The sequence below is a fragment of the Hyaena hyaena genome, unplaced genomic scaffold (genome assembly GCF_003009895.1).
Source record: "Hyaena hyaena isolate Hyena2069 unplaced genomic scaffold, ASM300989v1 scaffold_598, whole genome shotgun sequence".
Taxonomy (NCBI): domain Eukaryota; kingdom Metazoa; phylum Chordata; class Mammalia; order Carnivora; family Hyaenidae; genus Hyaena; species Hyaena hyaena.
This window is the reverse complement of record NW_024081233.1, coordinates 178425-203306: the sequence shown is the minus strand read 5'-3', so window position 1 is coordinate 203306 and position 24882 is coordinate 178425. Positions and strand designations below refer to the sequence as shown.

At 37.4% G+C, this 24882-nt stretch overlaps 1 protein-coding gene across 4 annotated transcripts in view; it reads left to right on the top strand.

Annotated features, from left to right (window-relative positions):
- Window positions 1-24882, top strand: part of VWA8 (von Willebrand factor A domain containing 8) — a 349620-nt gene that overhangs the window by 248301 nt on the left and 76437 nt on the right. For all 4 annotated transcript variants that reach the window (XR_005532644.1, XM_039257082.1, XM_039257083.1 and 1 more), the window contains exons 36-37: window positions 679-760; window positions 4724-4928. Coding sequence is in view for 3 of the 4 variants with exons in the window: in XM_039257082.1 (XP_039113013.1) it covers window positions 679-760; window positions 4724-4928 (287 nt within the window). In the remaining variant the exon portion in view is untranslated. The remainder of the gene's footprint in view (window positions 1-678; window positions 761-4723; window positions 4929-24882) is intronic.

Genomic DNA, 24882 nt, shown 5'->3' with positions numbered 1-24882 from the left:
GATCCAGAGCCCTCGCCCGACTGGCCATGCTCACCTCACCCTCTCCTGTCTTACGAGGCCCTAATCATTACAGGTACCATGTGTTGAGCAACTGCTAATTAAGTGTGAATTAAGTGAATTACTCAATTCATCTAATCCCCCAAATACTGTTTATGATGCTCAGATGCTATCGTTACCCCCATTTCACAAATGACAGAAGCAGTGAGATAACTAACCTTACCAGCCAGAAACACAGTTAGGACTTATCAGGGCCGGGATTTTATACCAGGCCAGTCTGATTACAAAGCGGTACTGATTCCACTACTTATACTGTCATTGTGACTTCCCAGGAAGGAAAAACTGAATTCGGGTGAGGAAATATTTTCATATAAACTCTAAGCGCTGAAACTTCTCATCTGGGGAAGCTAGCAAAGACAATGAAAAGAACTTTCATAGTTTTTTTGACAGTAAAGAATCATACCCTAATATGCATGCATTTGACAATCTTTGTGTTTCCTTGACAAAAACATAACCTAGAGAATAGACTTGGCCCAGGATCCTGTCAGGTGGGTCTCAGAGTTTTGCCCGAGGCTACTAGTAACTTCATTCCACTTTTAGCAACATTCATGCTTTCTTTTGGTCTTAATTTGGTATCCTGCTGTAATTTAATACTCTACTCATGTCGTGACTTGTTTGCAGATGTTACCCCTCCACAAACAGCTGGTTACATAGAAATCACTGATCTTCAATCAAAGAAACTCCGATATATCCCTGTTCCCAGGTAATCCACTTTCACCTTTGTTCTCAGTTCATAGGTCAGATAGAAAGTGAGCCAAGTCTTCCCAAGTACTCTGAATAAATGTGTGCTTTTGCTTCCTTAAATAGCAAGCTCTTTCTCCCCTCCCTCAGTTGCACTTGGCCTATGTTTTGCTGCTGTTCTGCATGCTTTACTGCTATTTTTATTTTCATTTGGGAAAAATGTTATATAGGTATAAGTCGAACAGCCTCAAGGCTTCATTTCTCTTGTTTGATCTGTCCTAATGATAAATTTTTCTGTAACCAAATCAGCATTTTCAGTATTGCAGAACTTTTCAGGCTTCTTAAATTTTTTTAAGCTGTTATTTAAATTCCCGTTAGTTAACATACAGTGTAATATTAGTTTTGGGTGTAGAATATAGTGAGTCAACAATTCCATACATCACCTGGTGCTCATCACAAGTACACTCCTTAATCCCCATCACATATTTAACCCATTCACCCACCTACCTCCCCTCTGGTAACCATCAATTTGTTCTCTACAGTTAAGAGTCTGTTTCTTGGTTCGTCTTTCTGTCTTATTTTTCCCCTTTGCTTGCTTGTTTTGCTTCTTAAATTGCACATATGAGTGAACTCATATGGTATTTGTCTTTCTCTGACTGTCTTATTTTGCTTAGCATAATACTCTCTAGCTCCATCCACCATATTTATTAACTTTACATATTAGTTTTTGGAGGCAAATGTGTTCAAAATGTCAAAGGAATTTAAATAGCATTTGTTTAATATTGTTTTTAAAGGTGCTACTGTCCATCTGCAATTGTGAAGGCTATGTAGTAGCTAAAGGCTTCCAGAGATTTAGTATGAAACTCGTGATCATTCACTGCTTTTATTATTGTCCAATGATGGAAGCAAAGTACTCAAACCAGTTAGACGGAGGATACAGAAGGAAAGCCACGTGCTTGGTGTCTACCCTTGAGGAACACAGGCATCCTCTCCAGCAGCCCATCCCGTTCTGGATGCATCCATACCTGATGTCTCTCTCTCAGCCTGACTGAGCCACTGCCCTGGTCTGCCTGGTCTAGATTCCTCATTCTTCCTTACGTTGCCCCCCCAGGCCCACTCCTCCTCTTTCTAATTTGTTACTCTGCTTTGGCCTGGATTGACATTATATTCCCTGCTAACATATACTTCCTGACAGGGAACTGAGACCTCACAACACAGGGGTGAAAGCCCCACCTGAAATGCCAAGCAGAGGACCCTGGAGAGCCGTCCAACAGGAGAGAGAGGCTAGCCACACCAAGCCCTGTCAGTCCTCCACGGCATCAGCAGGCCACCTTTCCACTCAGTCCTCCAACCCCTAGAAGTAAATAGTTTAGCATGACAGTACACAGTAACTCAGAAACTCAGCTTTATTTCTTAGGACCCTTAATCAGGCTCAGTAAATATGATAATAAAAGCATTACTCAAAAAAATAGGCTTCATATAGAAGCATGACTTCTTAGAGCATCTTACCTAGTCAATTTAATAGAAAATGGCTTTTGGTCATTTGGAGAAATTCCTTATTCCATATGAAGTATGTGCTTATTAAAATATACTCTTAGTTCAAGCAACAAAAGCAAAGAACAACTTTTTGTTTTTTTACATTTCTAAAGCATTCATAATCTTTTCCAATATTTCTCTTAATTCTTCCTCATTGGTCCTGGGCTTTATTTCGTTGTTTTTCTGTTTTAACTTTCTGTGTGGACCATGTTATACGTGCCATAGGAAGAACATCTGGAAGAGCAGCTGTGCATACAGCCGGTGCCAGCTGGTTACCATAACACACTCATTTAGAGCTGCACTGTTCACTGGAAATAGAATGCACCATCATTTTACATTCCTTACTAGCCATATGAAAAAAGGAAAAAGAAATCAGTGGAATTAGCTTTAATGAAGCCTTTTATTAACCTAGTGTATTTAAAATGTTATCATTTTGACACATATTCAATATAAAAATTTTAAGGAGATATTTTACATCCCTTTTTTTCTTCTGAGTCTTTGAAATCAGTATATATTTTACACTCTTGGAACATCTCGATTTGGACTTGCCATATTTCAAGTGCCACGTGATTTAGAGTCTGTTCATTATCAGTATATCCTGAATTTCTCTTGAGATTAGCTATTGCCATTTTTGGCATATATGCAATCCAAGAGAACAACCCATCTGGATTTCAGTTTTCCTGCTTTGCTTAAATTTAGCATTCTGCTAGATAGCTGGAATTTTCCATCTGATGGCTAACTTCAAATAATAGAAAATACAGTGACGCTGCATGTACTAAAGAACCAAAATAAATATATCACTTGTGCCCTGAGTAAAATTCAAGTATTTTCCCTCAAATTTTTGTATTATTTCCATCTGTAAAATGATACTGCCTAGCTCTCATGTGTGGGTATATGTAAATCTGGGTTTCACTCTACTATAATTCTGTATGTTCCTTAAAGACCTTGCTATTATGCATATAAGAGAATATGCATTTAAAACAAAGTGAAGAAGGGGAGCCTAGTGGCTCAGTCAGTTGTGCATTCGACTCTTGATTTTGGCTCAGGTCATGATCTCACAGTTCACTAGTTTGAGCCCTGCGTCAGTCTCCACAAACAGCACGGAGCCTGCTTGGGATTCCCTCTCTCCCTCTCTCTGCCCCTCGCCTGCTCATGCTCTCTCTCACTCTCAAAATAAATAAAACTTAAAAAAAAAAAAAAAGTGAAGAAGAGATTGTGGAGCAAATTGCAGTAAATGTGATTTTTTTCACCCTTTTTTGACATATTGAAGCAATTGCCCTTGTAAATTTCAAGTTTCATAATATGAAGAGTCAAACATTTAGTTGATAGATACTGTACTCAACAGTCACACATCTTGAGTGCTCTTGGAAGAATCTCAAACATTATTGTTTCACATAGATAAATTTCCTTATTCTTGAATAGCCCTTTACTTCACCATCTGTACCTATTAATTTTTTTTCCTAAGGCAAATATTTTTGGGAGAGCACCATGAGGTAAATCCTGTATTATGTCAAATGTTACCTTCTTTGAGTCCTTCTATTACTGTGAAGTAGCTCTGAAACACTGAAGCAGTAGTTACCATCTTCTTCATATAAACATATTTTAAAGCTTCTGTGTCCCAGAATAGCTGGCTGTGTCACCTGTGTTTAGTATCTACTAAGGCAGACTGGAAAAAAAAGGCCAGATAGTCATAGTTTATTCTTTAGGATGTTATAAGATTTGACCCAACACATAGTGGCTTTGTGGTTTTCCCAAATCTACATTGATAGTAATGTTTTTATTATCTGATCAGACTCCCCCTTTAGACCAATTATTTCACATAGAAAATATCAGATGTATTTAGAGAACCAACACTGGTAATTAGAATTTCTAATCTGTTTCTTTTGTGTAGTGAAAGCTATACCTAGAAAAAGGAAGTATGCAGTTGACTCACAGGAGCAAAAGCTGCATTCCTAGAAGTGAATATATAGCAAAGGACACATGTATATGTATGAAATACATAATATGAGAAACATATAAATTCCTTGTGATAAATTCATGTAACTTCCTAAGTTAGAAAATACAAAATATTAAATACAAATGCAGTTAAAGGCCATAAAAAAATATATCAGCTTCAGCACTTAGACTGAAACTTAGACCCCTACAAGTTTAAGGGGCTGAAACATAGGCCCCTAAGGAGTGAGTCCAATGTTGCAGGTGCATGATATAGGAGTTGGATTAAAGTTCTTTTCTTTCTAACAGTGAATGCCAGTATAATCAGGGGTCCACAAATACAGAAAAAATGTAAATAACCAATATATAGCTGTGTATTTTTTTTCTTACAGATGGGTCTCTTGGTATCTTTTAATGTGTTTCCTGTTAGAATTCTTTATAGCAGTGTAATGAACCATAATTGGGTAAACTTAGCTGCATTACTACCAACGATTGACTACTATAATTTCTTTTTCAGATCAGAATCTCTCTCACCATATACCACATGGCTGTCTACTATTTCGGACACAGATGCATTACTAGCTGAGTGGGACAAAGGTGCTGTTGTTACTGTTGATATGGGAGGTCACATCAGGCTTTGGGAAACTGGACTTGAACGTCTACAACGATCACTCATGGAATGGAGAAACATGATTGGACAAGACAGTGACAGACATATGCAGGTACCGCTCTAACCGACTTTCCTTCTTAAAGGTGCATATTTAGGTATAAGTTTAGTTCCAAATGGAATAAACCTCTGGCCTCAAAACTTAAATATATTTACTTAAATAAATACCTAATATAATTTCTCATAATAGAAAAAGATGTGTCTTTTTCTAGATAGTAGGAAAGTTAAAATGTGCTCTTTTGAGGTCAGTGCTTACATATACAAGTTCCTCACATCACAACATGAGAATACGATACAGTTGCTTTTGTTTGACCTCAAGTATTAATCAGCTTGAGCATTTGTTCCAACTTTTACTACCATCATCTTCAGCATCTCTGCATACTACCAAGGAGGCAGAAATACTGGTATAAAACACAACACATTACTATAAACCTTTAGACTAGAGAAGATAAGTAAATTATGCATCCAGCAAAGATGTGTTTTTACCAACTTCCTTATTTCCAGATAATGCAAACTTAGCAATAGACTCAACCCTGCCCTAAAAAGAAATATGGAAATAGGTCACCAAAGTGAGAGGAAACTCCAGAAATGACTCAGTCACCACCTAATCTAGTTGGTCTGGAACTAATGAGCATATTTACTATATGGAACTAATGAGCATATTTACTATATGCAAATACTAAAACATATAATAAAAGGGTTTATTTGTAAATGACTGATTTTAATCTTCAGAAGAAACTTCTCGGTTTATGTTCCATTCTTATCCAGCAAGGTAGTAAAGACGGGCAGGTTCCTACCAGCTGTGTTGCTCTGCAGAAAGCCAATTCACAAGATAAAAATTTTCTACAAACTATTCCATTGATACTTGATTAATAATTACTATTTTATGTGGTTATTTTTCCGATTGCCCTTAAAGGAGAATGTTTGTGAATGAATAATACATATTTCTCCTAGATTCTTAAAAGCTTATAAGAACATTTTGAAAATTCAAAACCAATGTAAGCAAGCAACTTCAACTTCTTTTGAAACGGTATGAATACATTAATTTACTTAAGCTAAAACAAATGTATTGCTCTATAATAAACATGTCATTAAGTGCAAAGAATCTATCATAGCAACAGACTGAATGTTGGTCACTATCCATAACAGTAATTAGAAAATTAATTAGCTGGTTCTTATTCTCTTATTATGCTAAACATTAGTTTTTTCTCCCTTTGAATTAAGCTCCTCTTTTCATCACAGTGATTGGTGCCTAATAGTAAATACTATTGTATTTGAATTTCTTCTATTTTATTTCAATTTCTCATGTGTCATAGAGATGAAAGGTCATATTTTTCCTATGGTCAAGATTTATAGCATAAATTAAGTATCTTCCACAACAGAACTTTAAAAGGGAATTTTATGCATGATTTTCATAACTGGACTTGACTGCTACAAAAATTAACCCCTATTTGTGGTTTAGCCATATACCCTTCATTCCCAGCAACTTCCCCGACTCTGTTGTTCATTTTTCTATCCCCAGCCCATGGCATAATAATTGCTACACAACAGGCAATTAATATATTTGTGTATGGTCTTACTCATATATCCTAAATAGCACTGGCCTTTGAAGCTATTTGACAAAAAATAGAACTGTTCTTTTAAACTGCCATGAATTATTTATTTGTTTTTATGTAACCGAATATATATTGGAATAATATATATGTTATTAAGTTAGAAATGAACAGAAATATATTATCTAACATCAACATCTAACATCACAGTGTTTGGCCCCAGCATGCAGAGCAACATCTGATCCTTCCCAGACCATTTTCCAGAAAATGCATAACTTTCTCTCTCCCATTTAAAGTTCAGCTATAACAGAAATAAGACTGATTTAGAAATAAAGTTACACAGTTGAGAACTGGATGTTAGTTTCACTTGGAAAATCAGAATAGGAGTTATTCAGCCTTTTCCTAACATCTTTGATGGTCCTTGATTCATTTTGGTTGATATTGAAATATATATTTATATACATACTCAAACTGAGAAATTATGAGCATACATCTTTATGTCTAAAGAGACAGACAGGATTAATTGTCCAAGTGGTCTGCTGTTGTTTTATTTTTTGGTCCTATCTTTTCCCTGCCTGCTCAATAAATGAGGCAGTATAGGGGTGGCTGGGTGGCTCAGTTGGTTGAGCATCTGTCCTGGGCTCAGGTCATTATCTCATGGTTCATGAGTTTGAGCCTCACATCAGGCTGACAGCTTGGAGTCTGGAGTCTGCTTCAGATTCTCTCTCTCTCTCTCTCTCTCTCTCTCTCTCTCTCTCTCTGCCCCTCCCCTGCTCATGCTCTGTCTCTCTCTAAAAAGTAGATAAACATGAAAAAAAATTTTTTAACAAAGAGACAGTATATTTAATTGCTCGTATGTAGACCAGTTCTTGTTATTATTTACAAGTAGTACTATACAGCCAGACCTAAATTGGAATCATTGTGAAGCAATGGTAATAACAAGCAAAAACGTGTCTTTTACAGTTTCCTGTACAGTGTGATCCGTCAAGCTCTTCCTCATTTATGGGCCTTTTATTCAGCATATGTCTCCTCCTGGTTTGGGAGCTTGGAAAATGCCTTTCTTAGAAATATTGAGAAAAGAGAAAAGAGAATATGCTCTCAGTACCATACTTCTCACTGGCTACGGTCCAGCCCCTTTCTCTGTTCCTGGCAGAGTAACCCGATCTCCATCTAGTGGTGAAACGGACATCGCAAAAATTCAAAGTCCTGCTTTGCACTTCACTAGTTTAAGGAGGTTTATACACACCTGTATTGTTTGGTTCCTGTTGGTCACGAGATCTTCCTTTAGGTCAGCACTGAAGGCTGAGCAAACAACCCACCAAGCCATGCCCCACTTATTGACCCACTTTTTCCTTAAGTCTTTTGAATGGTACCAAAAGAACTGTTTATATTTAGATAAACTGTGCCGGTTACATGCTTTACCACTTTCCTTTATATCTTGCTACATTTCAGCCTTCTAGAGTTATTAGTTCTGAAGCCATTGTTGCTTTGAATTTTAGTTTTTGCTTAATGAATTCATTGATAGTTTTCTTTCATGAGTATAGTTTATAAGAGAGTATTATTGAGCTCTTCATGTAAAATGTGTTCATTAATTTTACTGCTTTGATAGGAATGTGTGGTTTTCTTATAGCAAACAACTATAAAAAACTCAAAGTGTCACTGTAGCTATACTTCTAAAAGCCCATGATTAGGAATTCATATTTCTTACTTTTAGAGTCCATATTTTCAAAAGCATGTGTTAATTATAAGCCAAAATTTTTCTGACTGTGGTTTGTAGTGTTCTCTATAAAGCATATTTTTCATACTTTTACTTAGTTACATTTGGATTCATCCCAAGAAGGCTGTTAAAGCTATACCATAGGTTTCTTCAGAAATCTGTTTCTTGTGGGAACACGAAAGCTAAAAGGTTTTAGCTTTCAAATGTTATTGTCTGATTACAATAAACTAATTAGAAAGTAAATCCTCTCTATATTACTGGTAGACTCTCTTTGAGGACTTTGAATAGTACTTTGTTATCTGTATACTCTTAAAATGGACAGGATCTTTGAAACACAGTGTGGGACTACAACTTACTCATTCTTGCACTGAAGATAGTGCCTGGTACATAGCAGATACATGGTAGAAACATCAGAAAACATACATAGGAAGGATAACTAATTTATATTAGGCACCCCTAATCCTTTCCCCCTTTTAAAGAAGATATTCTAGAAAAATGAGTAAAAGTAGATCACTGTAGTTTGGTAAATAAGACTGGGCTTTTCTTTAACTACAAGCCCAACAGTAAGGATTTTTTTTTTAAGATCTTAGTGAGGTGGTAAGTCCACCATCCAGTTTTGGAAATCACTAGATCATTTCGTTAGAGCTGTATTAGTCCCTTTAGGTTTTCACTATGCAGACTATGTTTTCTGCACATACTTTGAAAGGGTTTCCAATTATTTGGTGTTTTTTTTTTTTTTTTTTTGAGGATAGTTTATAGTTTACTCTTGTACCACTTTCTTTGCTTTGACCACTAACTCTGAAAATACAGTCTAATTCAATGGGTCATTCATTATCATACATGTAAAAATCCATATTTTATATGATTGTTATACATACATGTATCTTTGGGAATCTTCCTTGGCCCAAAAAGGCAATGATTTTTTTTTTTAATTTTTATAAAGTATTCAGCAAGAAGGTCTAGCCATTTGCCTACGCGGTAGCATTTGAGCAATGCCTCTAATGCTTTTTCCATGTTTATTTGTGTTAGAGAAATTCACAGCCATAGAAATGCATTTTGAGTCTAGATTTTGAATAAAGTTTTCAGATTTGAATAAGACACCCTGGGAGTATACTACCTGGTGGTGTGCTGATAGACCAGCTCTCCAGTGAGGTAAAGGTGAGGCAGTTTATAATGCTTGCCAGTTTCCCGGGTGTAACTACTCCCTCCATGGCCAATTTCAGACTGCCATGTGGTTAATAATCAAGATGGTCAATTTCTGAGTATTTAGCAGCCATCAGAGAAAGGGAAGAGTACTAAGAACACAGACAAGATAGTGTCATGTTCTCTCTGGGGAATGCTGAAGCCTGTAGTTGTCCCAATTAGAGATTGGCAATGCTCCTTTTGAACCACAAATTCATTTTGAGCAAAGAATCAGAAAGAAGTCTGCAGTCAAGTAGGCTGACACTGGGTTCATAAGGGTAAAAGCCTCCTTTCTTATAAACGCCATTTCAGAAGGAAATTACCGGTAGATTTTTACATTCCTCCAGAAGCCATGCTTCCATTAGATCACAACTTTGTCAGTGATTGCTAAATATAACTAAAATTAAGTGAGCAACCACCTCCCTCAGACAAGCAAATCAACAAGCTTATGACTTTCAGGGAGGCCATGAGTTTCCATTAACCTTTCATGCATATCCAACAAAAATAATAATCTACAAATTATAATAATTGTGGGTACTATAGAGTCTTCAACTAATATTAAAAACAGAAATATCATCTCGCTTTCTCATTATAGAAAAGACCTAACCTTAGGAAATTGCTTTTCAAATCATCACTAACAGAAGTGTTTCAACTCCTTTTTCTCATGACAGACCTTAAGATCATTCTTTTATACAGTATTGTATCCTCAGTGCATATTCTTTAACAATATATCAGCAAGTAAAGAAGTAATCTTAGCAATATTTAAAGTATAAGGAAAACAAATTAATTCTGTAATATATCAGTTATAAATTGAGATGTCAAATGTAATGACTATGTTGACAATTAATGGCTCTAGAATTTTTATGATTCTGAGTCCATTAAGAATTCATATTTCTTGGGGCGCCTGGGTGGCTTAGTCCGTTAACCGTCCGACTTTCGCTTAGGTCATGAGCTCGCGGTTCGTGGGTTCGAGCCCCGCGTTGGGCTCTGTGCTGACTGCCAGCTCAGAGCCTGGAGCCTATTTCAGAGTCTGTATCTCCCTCTCTCTCTGACCCTCCACTGCTCACGCTGTCTCTCTCTCTCTCTCTCCTAGAAATAAATAAAAAATATTTTTAAAAAAAAGAATTCATATTTCTTACAACACATCACACAAATTCTTACAACACATCACAATGGCTACACAAATGCTGTTATATTTATAAATAAAATTGTAATTTTATTCATAAGCAAGTATAGCATATTGGCTATGCTTTCCAATTATAATATAAAGACAATACCATTGTACCTTACAAAGTTGTTTTAAGAATGAAATGCATTAGTACCTCGCACAGAGTAAGTAAACAAATAGAAATTAGAAACTTAGAATTTAGGTAATTTAGAATTAGAAACTTAGAATTTAGAATTTGGGTCATAGAATTCTTTAATGCTTATATGGAAATGCAAAGCCAAATTAAAGGAAGCAGTTATTACCGAATCACCTAATATTAAATCATGACCCAATGAGTTACATAACTCATCATCTATCTTTGTGTTAGAAGGTGTAAGGTTTGTTTATAATCCTATTTAGGAAAAGTTTTGTCAGGCCCAAAAAAGGAATTTTAGTCTGTGCCTAAACCTGTCATCTTGAGGAAAAGCAGGAAATCAATGATAGGACAATTGTCAGCAGAGGATTATAGTGTTTACCTTATTCAAAAGACAAATTAGAACAAGACCAAAAAACACACAGCAAAATATACATCATCTTTAGTTAGTCCTGAGTTCTGAGAACAGCAAAAAGAGCAAGTCAAATTTGGAGTTGTCTCTCTTAGTTTTTCCATATGCAGTAGCACTCTTTTGTTTCTCCTTATAACATTCCAAAAATGTCTTTTTACTTTTTATTTCCTCACAAGGTCAGGCCACAGGTACCATTCTCTAACCTCTCTGAATAATCCCACCCATTCTTCCATTTATTTAGTTAACATTTGCTGAGTACCCAGGATTGCTAGGATAAAGAAATAAATAAGCTACAGGTGCAGACCCCTGGAACTTACAGTCAAGTAGAGCTATAATGAAATCAGTTATAGTGCAATGTGGTAGATAAACTGATACGAGCGTGATCAGAGAATCAGAAAACAGCCTGACCCCAGTTTTTCAGGAATGGGGAAGGGACTCCTGCTAAATCAAATGCATGTGATTGTTGTCTCTTGTCAAAATCCCAGTAAAAGAGCAAGAAAGAATCAAAAAACAGTACCACCCCACAGGGGCAAAGAGAACTAGAGACGCAACAACACTTTGGAGGATGGAAAATAAATGGGTGGGTGGTAACAGAGTTACCAGCTGGAGAGAGCTGAAGCCCATTCCTGGGAGGGGTTGGGGGGGCAATTAGATGCAAGCTGCTGTAGTCTGCAGAAGTCCACACAGCATCAGCACATCAGGACTTCAAGACACCAAGTACCTCTGAAGGTTAGAGTGCAGAGTGGCACCAAAAACTGGAAGACTAATTGAAATTCTGTATCGAGACCATTTAGATAGCCAGATTTTCTCCCCCACTTTGCACCTGGGCCACTGGCTCTTCTCTAGGCTTACCAAAGACAGGAGCTGTAATGGAGATTTGTACAATTTAGGACAAGAATGAGACCATATAGATGGTAAGAAGATAAAGTGAAAGTCTACTTTTCTTATATAGATTCCATGAAGCAGACATCCACGTTTATACCCTTTGAACAGAAGAATAGAAAAATCCTTTCTAGAAACTCACATATCCAAGAGAAAAGCCTTTCTGATCTAATATTTGGAAGTTTCTCCCTAGTAATCTTACAAGAAGATCCCCTTATTGTCGAGACCAGGCTTTGTGCAAAAACATCTTTAGTCAACTTTTTAATGCCTTCTTCTTAAACATTAATGGATAGCCTTTTATACAAAAAATAAAAAATAAAAATGGAAATCAAAACAAATGAACAGAGAAAATAGAGATGATGCAGAAAGAAAAACATGTCACAAAGTGACAGTTAATATTCTCAGACTGGCAAAAGAAAATATGATGATCATAAAACAAAAATGTGATGCTACTTTAACGTAGGAACCTTCAAAGAACAAGAAACATGTCTTGGAAATTTAGCGCTGAGTAATGTATAAAAGTGTTGAATCCCTATATTGTATACCTGAAACTAATATAACACTGGATGTTAGCTGTACGGGAATCAAACAACCAACCAAACAGACAGACAAATGGTATGTGGAGAAATAAAAAGTGGTAGCAAAAATAAATTCAGTAGGAGGGATTGGACATTCATTTGCTAGTACTTTGCTTAACCGAGTCAGTTTTCAGAACTGCATTGGTTCAATGTATTGTCTCACATCTCCATAACGCATTTTAATGTTTAAAAGTTAAGGGGGGCACTTGGGTGGCTCAGTCAGTTAAGTGTTTTACTTCAGCTCAGCTCATGACCTCGTAGTGTGTGAGTCCAAGCACCTCACTGGACTCTGTGCTGACAGCTCAGAAGCTGGAGCCTGCTTTAGATTCTGTGTCTCCCTCTCTCTTTGCTCCTCCTCCACTGATACTCTGTCTCTTTCTCTCTGAAAAGTGAATAAACATTAAAAAAATTTTTTTTTAGGTTTAAAAGCTAAAAGACACAAAGCCTGATTGGGGGTTAAAATGACTTTCTAGGGGCACTTGGGTGGCTCAGTCAGTTAAACATCCGACTTCGGCTCAGGTCATGATCTCACCATTGGTAAGGTCAAGCCCCATGTCAAGTTCTGTGCTGACAACTCAGAGCCCAGAGTCTACTTCAGATTCTGTGTCTCCCTCTCTCTCTCTCTCTCTGCCCCTCCCCCACTCATGCTCTGTCTATCTCAAAAATAAACATTAAAAAAATTTTTTTAAGTAAATAGAATGATTTATAGAACCAGTTTCATTTGAACCTCTGTAGGACTTCCTGATAGGAAGATAGAGGTAGGAAAATGGATCTTCTCCCATGGACTTCTGTTCACTTTCCAGGCAGAGCACAACCCATGCATTTTCCCCATGACTTCTAGCCGAATAGCAGAGCTGTCAAAAGTCTCTGCTTCCATCAGAAAGCTGCTAAAAGCATTGGATCCCATAGAGAAAAGTACACTATATCTGGAATGAGAGTGTGAAGCCTTCAAGCTGTAGGGCAGGGCAGACAACTGGATGGAACTGAAAAGCCAGAGGAACTAGACTAGCTGGTCTGTCCTAGAGGAAGGAGGCATTTTATTCACTTAGAAGTTGCTTTTCTTTTCCAAACTGCTGGTTTCTCATGATTTTATTTAACCAGTCAAGTATCAATCTTATTTCAGCCATGTTTGTATACCCACAAAAAACTATCAATGCATTTTTTAGATTAATTGATTTACCAGTAATTGTCTGCATATAAATATGATGAAAACTTTTAAGTATAATCTCAGTATGTACTAATAAATGGCCTTCCAAGCAACAAAGTTCAAGCAACATTTGACACCTATAGATCTAAATATAATTCCATATTTGTTATCATAAATACTTTCTTTGGTGAGGAAGAAGTTTTCCTGTCATGTCATTATATCTATAATCTAATTGCTATATTAGTTGACTCTCAGTTCCTTAAAAAGCTCTGTTGGTTCCCCCACCTGCACCACATATTTCTAGTTGATTTTCATAAACTCTAGACCTGGCTTCAAGAAAGTCAACAGATCATAATTCCCTAGGGAAATGGTTGTGATCCATTCTTTGTGGGATGGGCAGATGGTCACCTATTGAATTACAGCAATTCTGGACAAACTATAGATCTTTGAGTCCCTTGGGAACCACCATCCAGAATGTTCTTGTGAAGCACTTGCTCTGTACCCACCAGTGTAGGACCCGTGGGGAGGGAGGGAAATACTAAAATACATAAAATATAGAGCATGGTTTCTACCCTCAGGAAGTTTAATCTATGTGATTGGGGAGATGAGGCTGATAGTCATGAAACGGCAGCATGTAGTATAAAACAGTGTGTATTTCAATAGTGAATTGGGGAGTTTGGGCCCTGCGCTATGGTAGTTCAGAAGAGAAGTATGTATACGGATGAAATTTATAAGTGAAGGAAATGGAGCTTGGGTTGAACTTTTATTTTATTTATGTCTTTAGATAGTTCAAAAAGAGAGGTCAGAGCATTCCAGACATTCTGAAAATCATAAGCACAGGCATAGATATAAATGAGCGCTGTGTGTTTCCTCAGTAAGAGGATGAATTGTACCATAGGCCTGGATCACAACCAATCCAGGAGTAACCTGGTGCAGATGCCAGAGGACCAGTAAGCAAATATCACAGCCAGTGTGATGCGGGCACAAAGCCCAGAGGGCAAATCCAGGTTGAACACCAACTTTGCCAAGGAGACAGTGGAGGGTATACCGGAGCAGGGGTGGGTAGTAAGAACTGGGTCTAGGACCACCAGAAACACATCCCCTGGGGGATCCCAGAAGACAGGGTGTGATTTAGTTTCAGCACAGTCTTGCTGATACAGGACATTTTTTAAGGCAGTTTAAAGGATTTGGATCTGTTGTGGTTTATCTATACCATGGAATACTACATGGCAATGAGAATGAAATCTGGCCATGTGTAGCAACATGGATGGACCTTGAGGGTGTTATGCTGAGCGAAATAAGTCAGGCAGAGAAGGACAAATATCATATGTTTGCACGTATAGGAGGATTAGGAGGAACTTGACGGAGGAACAAGGGGGAGAAGAAGGGCGGAAATGGTGGGGGAAAGGGAGAGAGGCAAACCACGAGAGACTCTTGAATGCTGACAAAAACTGAGGACTGATGGATGTGGGGGGGAGGGGGGATGGGCATGGAGGAGGACACTTGTGGGGATGAGCACTGAGTGTTATGTGGAAACTAATTTGACAAGAAACTATTTGTAAAAAAAAATAAAATAAAAAAAATAAATGTAGGACAGTTCCAGGATTATTTTTACAATTAAAAATAAGCAAAACCGGAAAAAAAAAAAAAAGGATTTAGATCTGTTAAGGCATATCTGTAGCATATTGTAAGACAAACAACTAAAAGCAAAGGGTATCTTCTGGGGAATGGTGTAGTAAGGAGTTACCCAAATAGGAGAAATTAGGCTTTTAGGTTCCCTGATCCTAGGAGCTACTGAAGGTCATTGAGTAGGAAAAATATAATAATAGAGGCTATATTAGGAAGATAGACTTGGTAGTGACATGCAGTCTGGGAAAGAACCCCAAGTAAACTAGGGCAATTGTGAGCACAGGTAAGGGTTGGTGGAGAAAGGCTGACTATGGGACATGGAAGCAGACATTATGGACATTTCTAGTTTGGTATCTGGCAAAATGGCAGATCATTGTAGAAACCAGGAAGGATGGAGAGGAGATAAGATTCAGGCATTTTGATTATGCTGAGTCTGAGATAATGGTGAGACACTTCATCAACAATGTGCAGTTAGTAATTGGAAATAGATAATTGGACCCAAGATCAAAGATAGTGAGAGTTACAATGATCTTTAGCATGGAACTTTTAGCTGAAACCATGAAAATGGTTAGATGCTAAGGAGAATAGAGAGAAAATGACCAGGACAACTGAGCTTTGTTTTTAGAAAAATGTACAGATGTTTTTGAAAGCATGTTCTCGGAACCCTCTTAAATAAGAATCCATGTTCAAGCTGTTGGAAGACACTATAATTTAGTAGCCTCTTAGAGATGAAATTACAATTAGTAAATATCTGGCTTTGAGCAGTCCCAGTAAAGAAACCTCTTTAATTTATTTAACCCAGTGATCCCCAGATGTATTCAGATTCCTTTTAATACTTCAGCAAGTTGCCAGTCTTTATATTCCTGGTTTTCTTTGCTTTAGTTCAGCATGCATTATGTGTAGTAGATCTCTTAGGACAAGACCTTTATGCTAATTCTAAACCTGACTCAGGATACAAGCATATTGTATGACATTTATGACTTCAGAGAATAAATCTGGAATGCTAGGGTTGACTGTTAAAAGAATTTATTCCTATACCTCTGAAGAGAGTACCTAAGCCTTAGACTCAGCTCAAACCAAGGGCTCAACATATGTCATGTGACCTACTCTCTTTCCTCTTGGGTCTGTTTTTTTCTGGCTTCATTGTTACAAAGCCTTTGTCCATCTGGTGGAAAATATAGCCCTGGTAGTGCTAGGTGATACATGGTTCTCATAGCTGGCAATCTCAGCAAAAGGGGCATGTCTCTACGAGTAATTTCAACAAAAGTCTTTAGGAGCACTCCAGTAAGCCCATGAGGTCACATGCCCATCCTGAACCAATCGCTGTGATCAAAGGGATGAGGTGCTCTTAATTGATCAGACCTAGGACATTGTCTTCACTCCCAGAGTTTGGGATGAGAGAGAGCTGCATCAGTCCATCCGAACTACATTAGGAACTAGGAATAAGGGAAATACCCCTAAAGAAATACTGAATAAGCAAAAAACATAACCATGTGTTTTGGGGGTTGTTACTATTTTTGATAGTTTTGACAGCTGAAACCACTACCTTGCAAGTGACAGCTGATAACCTTTCTAGGTTAGGGCTTCCTGGAGGCCAGAACTATTGTCAGATTCATTTTCTTTTGCACTCGACACAATATTCATGAAGCATGACTCTTACCAATGCAATATGAAGGTAATTAGGCCAATGATGACCTATAGCATTCATTAATTTCATCTTCCATTTAATTCCTAGAGTGAATACTTCAGAAACATGTTCTTGATTTTCTAAACACATGTAAGGCAGACATAAATACTCTAGGTACAATTGTCTTATAAGACTTTTTAGGTGCAAGGGTTTTGAATGAAATTGTCAACTCTTTCTTGACAGTGCTCTGATGGCATTACAGTGGGTTTTTTCCCTAATGAAAAGAACTTACTAATATTGGGTCATTTTCATTATTTTTTTCTTTTAGATATTTCTGTTTTAAGAAGCAAACACAACACTATTAAAGGTCCTACATTTCACATTGCTAGTATGAGTTGAATAATCCTTTCCATAAAGAGCAATGACATCTATAGAACCCTCATAGGAAAGTCTAAATCTTAATAGGTTTTGGGCTAGTCAAGGGGAAAGTGCTGCATTTGACTGTGAGTCATCATTACCTCAACCACTCTGCCGTCATATTTACATATGTAAGTCACTGCCTAGAAGGGAGAAACCCTGACATAATATCAGAAACAAATTCATGTGTTCTAAATCTGGTTGGAGTTAACCCATAGAACTCCCAACAAATAAATAAGGACTATTTCATGGCAGTAAATAGAAGTTATTATTGTTATGATGGCTCTCTTAATACTAAAATATAATGTTTTTCCTATCCTATATCCCAAATTACTTAGAAGTTTAAAAATCATTTGATTATAAGGATAGCTCTTACTGCTCCCAAAACTAAGCAGACTTCAAGATTCTGAATATAATTCTCCTTCTCAGTTTGAGAAATATTTAGATAGATAGGTGATAGATAGATAGATAGATAGATAGATAGATAGATAGATAGATAGATAGAAAGAATAGAAAGAACACTTATATTTATTTATTTTTATGTTTATAAATATGAGGCATATATATATAACCTATCTAAAGTTGCAGTAGAATATCTTTTATGAAATAGGCTTGATTCTTCCACTCTGAGATTTTCACTGTTTGTTCTAAACTTTGGTAAATTTGAATGAAGCATATTGTTCACTAAGGACAACTGCTGTTAAAAAACAGTAGTGAAATGGGGCTTCTGGGTGGCTCAGTCGGTTAAGCATCCAACTCTTGGTTTCAGCTCAGCTCATGATCTGATGGTTTGTGAGTTTAAGCCCACGTAGGCCACCCGGGAGTCTCTCTCTGCCCCTTCCCCACTCACACTCTTGTATGTGCTCGTTCTCTCTCTCTCTCTCACTCAAAAATAATAAGTAGATAGATAAATAAATAAATACTTTTTAGAAAACAATAGGAAAGAAAAGCATTCTCCCTCAGAGCCTTAAATCCATGCCTATTTGTAAGTTATGTCTTTAAATATACACAAATAATTTAATTTTTTATTTTTCCTCACCAAATCTAATTACATCTTTTAAAACTTTCTTTCTCTCCATAGATATTTTTTTCATGAACCACTTGAAAGTAAGTCAGAGACATGATACCCAGTCTCTGACTGGGTATGAAGTCTCTGACTTCAGTGAGTATTTCCTCAAAACAAAAGCACTCTCCCTACGTAACCACAAGACAGACCTCAAAATCAGGAAGTTGACAATGATACATCATTAATGTCTAATTCACAGAATTTATTCAAATTTCACATGCCCCAATAGCATCATTTTGAGCACAAAGAAGCAATCCAGGTCATGTTCTCTTTCAATCCAAAACAGTTTCTCGTCTTTCCTTGGCTTTCATGACCTTGACATTTTTTGAAGAGCATCGGCTAGTTATTGTACAAAAACATCCCTCAATTTTGGTTTAACTAATGTCTTCTCATTTTAGATCCAGTTTATGCATCTATGGCATGAATATCACAAAAATGATGCTGAGTTTTTCTCATTGTGTGCTATTAGGTGACGCAGAGTGTTGGTTTGTCCCATTACTGGTGACGTTAACTTCAAACATCTGGTTAAGGTGTTATCTCCGCTGTGTTTCTCCACTGTGAAGTTAATATTTTTTCCTTTTATAATTAATATATGTCTTTTGTGGGCTTATATTTTGAGACTATGTAAAGATCTTATTCCTCATCAAACTTTCTTTCATTAATTTTACCATCCATCAATGATTCTTGTTTGAATCCACTATTACTACTGTGGCTGCCAAATAGTGTTTTGGTTTTTTTTCCAGTTGCGTCATTCCTTCTACATTAACAGTTGCCGTTCTAAGCTAAGGAAAGACCCTCCCTTTAACCCCCTGTTTTATATTAGTATTACCTCATGCATTTCTATCTTATTTGACAAGTGATAGTCTATTGCCATTCTTATTTATTTTGATGTTCAGATTGTTTCAATTTAGCCAGTGGGAACCCCGTCAAGCCAGTTCCTTTGTTGCTTTGACATGTTTCAGTCATTTTTTTAGTACTTCTTTAATTTGTGGCATGAAAATTAGATCCAATTTCCTTTGTCTCTGGTTTTCTGTACTGGTATAAATACTGTTTCTTTGGGCAGTTTCTTTGGGTATTGCCTGTTGACTTAGATCAACCTGTTAATAGAAAAGAAGCACTCTGGGGCACCTGGGTGGCTTAGTTGGTTAAGTGTCCAAGTTTCGCTTAGGTCATGATCTCACGGTTCATGGGTTCGAGCCCCGCGTCGGGCTCTGTGCTGACTGCCAGCTCAGAGCCTGGAGCCTGTTTCAGTCTGTGACTCCCTCTCTCTCTGACTCTCCCCTGCTCACGCTGTCTCTTTCTCTCTGTCGCCTAGAAATAAATAAAAAATGTTAAAAAAAAAAAAGAACAAAAAAACTGCAGTGCAGTGTTTAAAAAAAAAAAAAAGAAAAGAAAAGAAGCATTCTAATCTACTTCCATCTAAACAACTGACCAAATTAACCTGCCCTCTTGAATGGATGTCCAGAGAACCCTGAACGTTTGCAGCTCATCAACCTCTCTCTAATATTCCCTCAAGCTTCTGTTCCCACTAGTTAAGTTGTGCTGACATTTGACAGGAAACATTTTAGCAGAGCCTTCAGGCTGAATGACCGACGCATACCAGTTATACATCTATAGTCAGAGAGTCAGAATGCTCTGTCACTCAGAATCATGTATATTGGCGAAAAATCTACAAAGATGTGAGATCATATAGCCACCATATATGTTGAATATATTTCTTCATGTTATAACAGAGTTGTGTTGTGAACACAGCCTAAGAAATCATCCATTATAATCTTTCAGTCTCATTAAAGATTTGGTCAGAGAGAGATAAATAATTTCTTCTGGACATTGGGCAGGGCCTAAAATAATATTATTATAGGGACTCTTTATTATCTGTCCGTCTTGCAGTACTTTATCGTTAACTTTAAGTAGCCTCAGTTTTTCTTGTTCATTTGGCTGGAATTATTATTTCTACTGACCACATGAGGGTGTCTGTGAGCTTAGAACAGGAATATTTCAGATAATTTCAACAACTAATAGAACTTCCACAACTAGTAACTGTTGTCATTTCACTGTATTTGGAAGTTATAATTAAAAAGTAGTTAGGGTAGCCAGAAGACTTGAATCAATGTTCTCTCCATTAGAAGACCTTTTGACTACTAAATGAAAGGCTTTTATAAGAAGAATTCAGAACTTTTAGTGAAGTTGTGCTCCCAGAATTTTCTCAGGTCAAGAATTAAGAGATCCAGATCCTCTTCCTGGTTCCACCACTAATGTTAAGGTCACACGCTCTGTGGACCTTAATTTCTTATTCTGTTAAATGAGATAGATTGTAAACTGATCCGTTAGGCCCTCCCACAAAAGGCAACAATGAAGATAGGACCTAAAATTAAGATATACATCAGGGTGCCTGGGTGGCTCAGTTGGTTAAGCATCTGACTATTGGTTTTGGCTCAAGTCATGATCTCATGCTTCCTGAGTTCAAGCCCTGCCTGCATTGGGCTCTGTGCTGACAACATGGAGTCTGGTTAGGATTCTCTTTCTCTGTCCCTCCCCTGCTCTCTCTCTCTCTCTCTCAGAGATAAATGAAAAAACATTNCTTCCTGAGTTCAAGCCCTGCCTGCATTGGGCTCTGTGCTGACAACATGGAGTCTGGTTAGGATTCTCTTTCTCTGTCCCTCCCCTGCTCTCTCTCTCTCTCTCTCTCTCTCTCTCTCTCTCTCTCTCTCTGTCTCTCCTTCTCCCTCCCACCTTCCCTCCTTCCCTCCCTCCCAAAAATAAATAAATTTTTAAAAAATTTTTAATTAAGATATACATCAAAGAACTTCTCCATACTAGTGATTTTTTTTTTTGTATTGACTGCTTAGGATATGCTAGGTGCTCTCAATACATTCTCTCAGGGAATCATTATAACTACCATCTTATTGTTCTATTCTGAGGTTAGGTTAAGTACTTTGCCCAAGATCACTCTTCTAAACAATGAACAAAGCTGAGATTTCAGCCTAGATCTCTCCAACTCAGAAGCCAATGTTTTTATTCCTCTTCACTGTATGGCTTTCCTAGATCCAACAGATTCATTTCAATGGAGATTGTACCCTGAGAGGAGAAAAATCATTCCTTGTCTGCTCTGGAGACCAAATGCTTACAGGTGCTAGATGGGGAACACAGACCCAGAGGGTTTGAGATAAACAGGAAGTCATGCCCCTTAGAACTAAGAGGGCAGTCTCTACTTAGCTGTGGCCATGTGAATTCTCACATGCTCAGCCTCTACTTGGACAATTTCAAGAGAAGACCAAAATCCAGATTTTTAAATGAAATCTCATTAATTTGAAAATTTGGCACCAAATTTAGCATTTTTTGTGGATACAGTGATGACAGAACACTTTAGGACCCACAGGTCTCTTTTTCTTCTCACCAGGGTGGGGGGCATGTCAAGAAATGAAGCCCCATTCCCTTACAAGCTTTTTCAAATAATTTACCTATGTTGGTAAATTCCCTGACTTGCTCTACAAAGTTTTAAGTTCTACTAATGGAATTAAGCACTTAAAATAGGGATTGGCAAATTACACTACCTGTTTTAAGTAGCCCACAAGCTAAGAATGGTTTTTAGAATTTTAATGGTTAAAAAAAAATGAACAATATCTAGGGACATATAAAAATTATATGAAATTAAAATTTCAGTGTCCTGAAATAAAGTTTTATTGGAACATAGTTACATTCATTCATGTATTATCTATGGCTGCTTTTGCACTGCAAGAGCAGAATTGAGTAGTTGCAACATAGATCATAGCCTGTAAAGCCTAAAATATTTACTATCTGGCTTTTTACAGAAAACATTTAGGTTTAGAATAAAAAGCCGAAAAGATGGGCAATCTACTTCTGCTTTCTGCCATGTTATGTATCTACCCTGAGATTTGAAAAGCAAAATGTAATCTACCTAAATCCAAGGGAAGGAAAAGGGAAAAATAAAGGGAGAAAAATAAATATAAATATCTCAAAATATCATCCAGGCATAAAGAGATAAAAATTATGTTTCTTCTTACAAAGTTATGTACATACCCTCTAAGAAAATCCATAGTATATCAAATGTACTTTTTTTTTTTTTTTAGTTTATATGCTGTTTAAGTTATAATGAGGAATAATATAGCTCTTAATTGTAAGGGGAAGAATCTAACTGGTTCCAGAGTGGGTATGTTTAATGCATTTTACAAGTGACACAGTAAAATTCTCTACTCATGACAAGAATGAGAATGATGAAGCTAGAACCCTTGCCACACAGCTCTTCCAATTGTACTTTCATGTCCTGTGCCTTCCCTCACATTGTCTTCTCTGGCTGGGATGCCCACCACCCTCTTCTGTGTCTTACTCTTCAAGGCTAAGCACAGGCGGCTCCAGCCTGTCGGAACCCTTGCCTCCTTCCTTGGTATCGCTGTGCCCTGGCCAATGTGATCTCTAACTACTATGTGTCAAAAGGGCAAGCTCCCCCAAAGCAGAATTCTTGTCCCATTGAGGCCTCTGCCTGGGAGCCTGACATGGGGCTAGAGCTCAATAAATTCTTGATGAATCAGTGAATCAGTAAATGAATGTATAATTAATTAGGTCATTTAAAGCTTTTATAAGATCCCTCAGAGGGATGATAAAAGCGGCAGCCTCCTTTGGTGTTTCTTAGAAGGCTACATCTTTTGTTTCTGTAAATGAGCTCACTGTTCACTAGCTGACTATTTGCCTAGGTTGGCAGAGAACCAAATGGTAATATATCTCCCACCCTTCTTTTTTTCCTACACTTGTTAGTTTGTGGCTGTACCATGAGCACCTGTGAACCAGGTGTCCAAAACCAAGTTTGATTCCCAGTTGTGTCCAGTGACCTTAGGCAAGTCATTCAACTCCTCTGAAGCTCCATTTTTGCATCTGTGAAATGCAGCTACTCATAGCAGCTACCTCACAAAATTATTGTTAAAACCAAATGAGATAACATATGTTCAAGTGCTCTGTCTGCAAACTGTAAAGTAGTCTTTGAATGTGAGATGTATTATTTATGATAATTAATCTGTGCAGTAAGTGAAGGAATGGGTAGAGAGCATGGGAAATTGATTTTAAAATTCACAAAGAACTATTGAATTAAATTTGAAATTTTTAGGAATCCTGTTGAGTATATGTACTAACCCTTTTATTGAGGGAGGGGTTAATATATTTGATCACAAATTAAAGGGATTGGGTGGGGGGGGGAGTGCCACCTGGGTGGCTCAGTCAGTTAAGCGTCCGACTTCAGCTCAGGTCATGATCTCACGGTTCATGGGTTCAAGCCCCGCATTGGACTCTGTACTGACATCTAGCTCAGAGCCTGGAGCCTGCTTCAGATTCTGTGTCTCCCTCTCTCTCTGATCCTCCCCTGCTCATGCTGTCTCTATCTCTCTCTCAAAAATAAAAAATAAAATATTTTTTAAAAAAATAAAAATAAATTAAAGGGATTGGGATGAACAGTCCAAGGAATTACATTTTTTCCTGTCCCAGCCAGTTTTGTGGAGGCATGATATTTGTCTCAGTGATCATTTTAATTTATCTTTTACTCTTGCAAAAAGCATTCGTGGAAGTGTCTTCCTTCTGAGATGTGAGGCTGAGTATATACATAAAGCGTTCTAGTATATCTCCTTGACCTCTAAAATTCTATGCTTTGATATGTCTTTTTACTGGAAGTAAATTCTGTTTTAACTCTAAGAAACATTATAAAGTTGGAAGTGCATGTTGATAGAAATAAAATTACCTTTGCTAATTAAAAAAAATTTAATGTTTTTATTCATTTTTGAGAGAGAGAGCATGAGCGGGAGGTGGGGGGCAGGGGGGCAGAGAGAGAGGGCTCCACACTGACCGCAATGAGCCCAATGTGGGGCTCTAACTCACAAACCACAAGATCATGAACTGAGCCAAAGTCAGATGCTCAACCAACTGAGCCACCCAGATGCCCCACCTTTGGTAATTTTAATATGGATGGAAAAACAATAACCTGGTAATTAAATACTAACAATACAAAAGAAAAAGAATACTCAAAGCATTAAGAACAAAAAACCTGCTGTGCTTGAAATTATTCACCAAAAAAACACAAAGTAAAAAGTATCCCACAGGAAGTACAGATAATATGATATTCTGCCTGACTGTAACTCATAGGTTGTTCATCTAATAAACAAGTGTGCCTCTGTATTCCCTAGCATTCTATCATAGTATTCTCCGGTAACTAAAGAGTTGCATCCCAATATCTAATTTTTGCCTAAAAATGGAAATGTGCTTGAGGTCCAGAGTCTTTCTACTTGAATCCATTCTACATTAACTGCTGAATTAAATCTTCATAAATAGTAGCTCTGAATATGTCACTGTAGGTCAGAAACCTTCAGAAATTGCACCACTGTCAAGCTGAGATAGAACCCACTCTTGCCAGCGTTCAGGGCCTCCACAGCATGCTCCAGCCTAGAAGCACCCAGTTTCCACCACACACTAAGCTAGTGGCTCTTTCCCAATAGAGCC